The following is a 7,487-nucleotide window of genomic DNA, read 5'->3' as shown; positions in this document are numbered from 1 at the left end:
ATTTCGCTATTGCAGTAGATTTATGTGCTTTTTTGTTTTACTTATCTTTCACCATTTACATGATCTTTTGTTTACTTGTTGTAGGTTGAACAGCTCATGGCTGGATTCCTTCTGAGAATTGTTGACATTGTTTTCTGAAATTAGACTTCAATGTTCAATGAAAGTTTAAGAGGATCATTTGCAAATGGGTGACTAATCACCAGGAGAGATTGATTTGATCTCCACTGCAGGAAAGGAATGGATATTTTTCAATTTGCTTTCACTGTACTTCTTATATTTTTATATTCAACAACAGGAAATTAAACTCAGGCCTTTCGCACTACAATATAATGCCACCAATTTGCACGTGTTTTTTAAAAAATGGAGTAAAGTTCTGATGAACTTATTAAGCTGCTCCGGGTGGACTTGAAACTGGGTTCCTTCTACTACATCAAACCTTAGACATCTTTGCTACTACAGGAACACCACGAGCAGCTCAAAATGTAGGCCTAAACTTAAACAGATTCCTCTGAGAAAGGTCTGGATACTGGTAACTTCCATGCTGCCTTCTAATTGGATCAATGTAGAGAGAGCTCTCTTGTAATTGGCCCAATCTAGAGAGAGTTGTCTTCAATTGCACCAATCTAGAGAGAGCTCTCTTTTAATTGGACCAATCTAGAGAGAGCTGTCTTCTCATTGGACCAATCTAGAGAGAGGTGTCTTCTCATTGGACCAATCTTGAGAGAGCTGTCTTTATTATTGGAAAGTAAGTGTAAGCATCCTCTGAGGACATGGAAGAACTCATCTACGAGATTCCTTGATCTCTTTGCTGCTTCATCATCTGTCTCCATTTTGGAGAGGTAGGGCAATAGCATAGGCATGTCCTTGAAACATCATTTACATACTTTAATCTCTTTGTGGGCAGAAATGTCAACGATTCAGTCAACATTTCTTCATCTCTTGACCTTAATCACATCCATAACTTTTATTTAAAAAAACAGACACATAATATGTTATGATTGCCAACCAGGAAATGCTAGATCTTAAGGTCACAGGAGGAGCCAGTGGTAGCCCAGAAGCCCTGTCAAGAGAGCAGGGCTATAAAGGAGGCATCAGCTCAGATTCCCTTCAGCCGCTCACCTGCCCTTCACTTCTGCCAGGGGAAAGGCCGCTCCATCATGGTGCAGATTCTCCTCCTCGCTCTTGCAGTGGGTCTGTCATGTGTTGAGTCTTCAGAGGTAATACGACTAAGCTTGTCTGAAATGAGTTCTTCTTGTGTGTGTTTCTCTTTTCTTTGCCAGTAGTTAAGTTGACATTCATGAGAATGGTCTTCAGTGTGTGTCTGTGTTACTGAAAGAATATTTTCATTTGTGTATCTTGATATTTTTTCCACCAGACTCATTTCTTTTTGCAAAAATGGGGCCCCGGAAATGAAGCCCCAGATTTCCCATTGTGTATGAAGACAGAGCTTTAGTTTAGAACTTACAAAATTGTTGCTATTTGCCATTGAACTAGCCTTCTTGACTTCCATTCTACAGAGCTCAAATCCAAATGTGATCCAGAGGTGTAGATTAATTGTTCTATTGCTTCGTTATGATGTTATTAAGGCAACCTGAATGTGATCATCTAACGTTTCCAGTGAGATCTTTCTTTTCTAGATCAATGGAGACTGGAACACAATTGCTCTGTCTGCTGACAACAAAGAGAAGATCGAAGAGGGGGGCCCCCTGAGAGTCTATTTCCGTCAAGTAGACTGTAATGACGATTGCTCTGAGATTACCTTCAGGCTTTATGTCAAGTAAGCAGAATTTGCTCAAATCTCAAAACCACACTGTCCATTTCTCCACATGTAGTCTGTTGTTTGCACATAATGAAATATAACAGTGAGGAACCTGGCCTCCGACTTTGAGATAACATCATAAGCACGATGTGTGATTGTGGATAGTCTTATGATTCCATCTGTAAGCATTGGTCATGTCCCACAGCTATCTGTGACTCTAGTTCCGTGGCAAACTACAGACATTGGAGTGTTTGTGCTGAAATACTGTCCCATGAATTAGAAGAGTCTGAAGTGTTTCTTTGCCAGTAAGGACTGCACCACAGAGCAACCTTTATGGAAAAAGTCTTGGAAATGACTTGTAAAAGAGCAGAATGTGTCAGATTCAAAGTACCAAAATAATGCACCTATTAAGGTAACTGGGAACAGAATGTTTGCGTCCAATCCCCACTGTGGCTGTGACATGAGACATGCAGATGATTCCCATCTGTCCCAGGGAGATGGGGGCTGGGGAATGAAGGGGGTACAGGACACAGGTGCTGCCAGGAAACTGCAGAGCACAGACATCACCAAGAGACGCTCCACCTGAGAGAGCCTTACCGCCTTTGTTAAGCAACCAGGCATTAGGATATTGATGATTTACTACAGTGCAGACATAAAGGGTGTAACCGTGAAAGCCTTGAATGTCTTCAGCATTACAGCTCCTGAAGATCCTCAGGGCAACAATGAGTGCAGAAAGGAGATTGTGTGGTTGGCATTTTCATATTTTTCAGATTAAGTGGGGAGTGCAAAGAGAGCACAGTGATTGCTTCACAGAGAGCAGACGGTTTTTACACTGTACAATGTGAGTACTTGGTTTTGTTGAGTGAGATACTAATTCAAAGGAAGTGCTGAATGTGTGCTGATTGAAGACCATCAGATCTGGGTGTGTGTCCCCCTGTGCTCCAGTAAAATATATCCTATTGATCATCATGGCCATCTTGGAAAATCCACTGCAGTTCGATGCATTGTCAGTGTCTTAGCTAATTGCTTTCTTAGCAGAGACAAAATACCACACCCTCAGTGCAAAAGCAAAATGGTTTATTTGGCCCACAGTTTGCACAGGGTTCCTTCCATGATTGGCTTCAAGGCGGATGGCTCTGCAGAGCGGCATCAAAGAGTAAACCCGTCTTATGGCAATGCAGGGCAGGCAGAAGAAGCCAGGACCTAAGCTCTAAGCAACAGCAAATGACCACCACGATGCCCTCTATTTTCCTTTCTTTTTATCTGCTCAAAGGCTGGTATCACTCTCCTTCTTAATCACCCCAGGCATGATGAGTGAATACTTGTATCACAGCATTAATGCCATGGTCCCTCGCTGTAGGACCAGGCAGCCCCAGAGGGTTGCACTCATGACCACATGAGGCTCTGGGGCCATCAAGACATGAGCCATAGCACATGTCATCATAGAACGTCAGGATAAGTGAATGTTATTGTAGATTCAAGCATGGAAATTTAGTATCAATAAACACTGAAGGCAGTCAGATGAGGCATGTTCCACAAATACGGTGAGTGTCACATATCAGTTTTATGACGTGAAATGCACATGGTCCAAATTTCCCAGTAATAGACTTCCTATGAATTAAGCAATCATATATTTCTGGCCACTGTGTAAGGATTCTGCTATGAGCTGAGCATTTTGAGGAGGATTCCTGACAATGTGTCTCATAAAGTCTAATATATTTCACATGTGAAAACACACATTAATTTTTGTCATCTCTAATGTGCTACATGGTTTACAGATGTGAAGAACCAGATAAAATTAATTGGATGAATCACATTTCTGTCAAAAGTTACTGTTTCTCATTTGGACTTTGAGACCTACTCTCAGTGAACAAACTTATTAAAATATTAAAACGTGCATGATAGAGAATATTGCTTAAAGTTATATTGTGATTAAATTCATAAGTCCAAAGCTAAGTGTTCGGCATGATATATTCAAATAGAGTCGTAGGTAATTTGAAAATCACTTAAAAAGAAAGAAGAGTTGACAATGCTGAATATATCTGATTTAAAATAATATCAAAAGATAATCTTGCCATTCACGCTGGGTCCAAGCTGTATCCTGAGCTCCTGTGATGCTGGGACAGGGGAAATATCTTGGGTTCCACCCCAACATGGACTACTTACTGATTTATATGGCAGAGTTAACTACATAGGAAGACTCCGTGTAAAAAACACAAAAATGCATATTAATGATAATACAGATTGGTATGTTTTTACCAATTCCTGTTTTGTTATGTAGCACAGTGTTAGCGGCAGTTTTCTAAAGTTAACAAAAGTTTTTATTTATAGAAATATGACATTATAAATCAATAGGAAATTCCACTTGATCCATAACTCTATAGTCAAGTCATCCCAAACAGTCACTTTTATCTGAAATTTTTTAATTTGCTACAGCAGAAAATCTTTTTCATGCATATCTCTGATTTAAATGCATTATAATGCACCATGCAATGTATTTTTACAACTGCAATAAAATGCTGGTTGATCTGGAGAATTGCGGGTAAAATCTCTGAAAATTTCATACGTGAGCTGGATGGTCTGGGTAGGAAGCCCCAGGTCCCCGCAGTACCCTCTGCCTCGGGAGCACACACTGAGAACCTGGCCACGGTGAAACCCTTGGTGACCCTCTGATACTCCTCAAGTTTGAGTGCTGGAAGTTTCTCCTTGCTAAGAAGGAGACAGGTAAACCCTGTCACCTAGAAGGAATCCTAAAATGTTGTAGGAAGGTTTGTAAAATAAATGCTCATCAGAGGAAGACAGGAAAGCAGTCAGTTGCAAAAAACAAAAAACAAAAAAAACAAAATCATGTGCTAGACACCGAGAAAAGTAACTATCTTGATTTTAAAATATTTTGTTCAATTACAGTCGCAGGCGAAAACACCTTCTCAATTGTTGATAAGCAAGAAGACCTCTTCACATTGTATAACACAAACGTGGATGAGAACGGACTGGTGACACGGGGCTATGCAATCATTGGTGAGTACTGAGATGTTTTCTCTCTGTAGAGAACCACGCACACACCAATGTCCAACCTGTCCTAGACTGTAAAGGGTCTTGTGCTAGATTTTATACTATTTAACTACATGCCCTTCCTTAGAAATAGTTTTACATGCAAGATTTCCAATTCAATTCGACTGAAATTGAGGATGATGCAAACTTTTCCTGGGAGAAAAATGAGAAAATTCTCTGAGACCCTCGCAAAATTCTCCTCTAAAAATTATCAGAAAAATAGACGTATATTCTCAAGCAGCAATGTGTACCGTACCTTAGCTGGGAAGGCATTTGGCAAAGAGCAAAGACTGATAGCTCTGGGCTGTGTCACCAAGTGAATCAAGATATATATTCAAAGACAGCAGAAGAAACAGTTTATCATACACGTGCCTGTTGATTTTAATTTAAAAGCTAAAGTTCACAATGATTTTTCTATCACTGATAAAACTTGAAACGGATACACTGACTACCAACAGTATATCTCATTCTGCTCCTCAAACAAAACATTCTCAGAATGTGAATGGTTCTGAGGTTGGTAACCTCACAGAGAAGCATGAGGAGCCTGGTACTACAACATACTTCAAGTGGATGGAACAAAACTTGGTTTGACAAAGATGAAAGAAATTTTCCATATTTGTTTCCTTTTACTTAGTACTAACATGCTGGGGATTAGAAGACTTGGCCAGAGTTGAAAATACACCTCAACTGAATTGATGATGCTCTGCAGGAAATCAGGCATTGGGTGGAGAATTTGGTGTAAAAGAGGAGCTTCAGCATGTAGAGATTCACAGCTATTAGACGGAACCCTCTCCATCGCTTTGATGTGAATAGAGATGCATATAATTTGGGATACTGGGACACATAGCATGTAGGAACTCAGGTGTCCTCACAGTCTGAGAACCGGGGACATGATGTGAAGTCCAGTGTCCCATGTGCAGGCCAGGCCATTTATATTTCCTCCTGCAAGGAGCCAGGGGGTGATGGTGGGATTTCTCAGGTCACACCAGCACAGTGCGGTCCAGGAGATGCTTTAGGATTCAGGTGGCATTCTAAGCACAGATATTTCTGCGTTGTCTATCATGAAACACAGGAAAAAGAGACTCTCTGACACCCGAAGAAACGAGCCACTTTGAGGAGGCAAATGAATTAAAGGGTATTCCCAAGGAAAACATAGAATACCTCGCTGGAACAGGTAAAGTCACCCCATTACCTCCCGCGGTATCAGAGCACACTTGGAAAGTAAACATCTCAGTTCAATCTCTGAGTCCACATTGCTATTGGAAGTCATACTTTATTGAAAGTATTAATGATAATTCTTAGAACTACCGAATTCTTGTAACTAGATTCTTTGTCTCTTCTCTCTACAATTTCCCCTCTCAGATGATTGTCCAGAGTGATGCTATTGATTCGGTGAGTAGAGTCATGGTGCTTATTTCAAAATGTAGTTTAACGTGCATGGAATTTTTTTCCTCTTATGTTTGTCTCAGGAAGTAGACAAGAGGACTCTCTTTAGGATTCTGACTTTTCTTCCTGCATGTGTGAAGACATTCAAAACTAACACAGATCCAAGTAAAAGAACAGGAATTTCTGTTGTTCTGCACAGACAGACAATATATTTTGCAAAAAAATAATAATAATTTCTGCAAGTTAAAATAGTTTTATTCTGGGGAATTCAAGATTGACTATTTAATTTGCCAGGATAACAGCCTGGGTATGCCTAGGTGTAAATCTAGAAGAAATTGCCGACATAAATATACATGCAATTGTCAACGGATTGTCAATGTCAGTAGAGCCCTTGCAAGAGCTTCAGGGTAACCCCGGGGCTCCCGATGGACTAGTATCCACCACACTTAGAGTCCTATGTAGGGAACATGGTGACATTAACCTGAACTCAGCTCCACATTAACCCTTTGTTCTTTTACATTTCCACAGATGGCAACCTGTCTGGAGTATTGACAGTAGCACTTCTCCACAAATTCTTAATCATGAATACCAAGATCCAACTTTCTTTCCCGTTCAGTTGTATTTTTTATTTTTCCATAAAGTCCTGAACCTCTTTCCTGTCCTTCTTTTAAATCTCTGCTACAATTCATTCAAACTTTTGTATCCCAATTATTTCAATAAACTGATTGATGTCATCTGAAACGCACACATGTATGAGAAACATTATTTAATGTATCGTGAGTAGAAATATGTACCTGATTCCAACTATAAAAACAAAGGTGTCTTTGAACTGGAGACGTTAGTTGTTGAGATTATTGCATAATTCTCAGGCATGTCACCGAGAGGGGATAAAAAGTGAACTCCATCAGGAGTGACTTCACGTTTGTGAGCTACTGTATGTGTTAGGTTTTGTGCCTCATGCAAGGTGATGGCCTCACAGTTCTGCAAAAGTCACAGGCCAGACCAATAGGACAAGGACAGGTCCTCCAGCTTGTGGAAAGGATGGAAGAGAGTGCATGGACAGGGTCCTTGAAAAATCTCTGGTTTCATAACTGACAGAGGAAAATTTTGGGTGATTGCAAAAGACTGCAACATGTAACCAAATCATGTCCACAAACTCAAAGCAGAACAATTCCACGAGAACTGCAATCAGGGGTATTTTGACTGTGGCAGTGAAAATGAGGGTTTTGAAGAAGCATGAAATATGGCCAAATATGGGATATAAAATGATAAAAGAAGCAGAACCACATAC

At 40.2% G+C, this 7,487-nt stretch overlaps 1 protein-coding gene across 1 annotated transcript; it reads left to right on the top strand.

Moving 5' to 3' along the window:
* The first annotated feature begins 1,115 nt into the window (after positions 1–1,115).
* LOC134474589 (lipocalin Cav p 2.0101-like) lies at positions 1,116–6,828 on the top strand. Its single transcript, XM_063243028.1, has 7 exons — positions 1,116–1,217; positions 1,638–1,777; positions 2,530–2,600; positions 4,667–4,777; positions 5,883–5,984; positions 6,173–6,202; positions 6,725–6,828. The coding sequence occupies exons 1-6, from the start codon at positions 1,158–1,160 to the stop codon at positions 6,187–6,189; spliced, it is 501 nt and encodes a 166-aa protein (XP_063099098.1). The 5' UTR covers positions 1,116–1,157; the 3' UTR covers positions 6,190–6,202; positions 6,725–6,828.
* The last annotated feature ends 659 nt before the right edge of the window (positions 6,829–7,487 follow it).

This window comes from Cavia porcellus, unplaced genomic scaffold (genome assembly GCF_034190915.1).
Source record: "Cavia porcellus strain 051 isolate PalLab524CR breed Dunkin Hartley unplaced genomic scaffold, mCavPor4.1 scaffold_33, whole genome shotgun sequence".
Lineage (NCBI taxonomy): Eukaryota > Metazoa > Chordata > Mammalia > Rodentia > Caviidae > Cavia > Cavia porcellus.
This window is presented reverse-complemented; position numbering and strand designations above follow the sequence as displayed.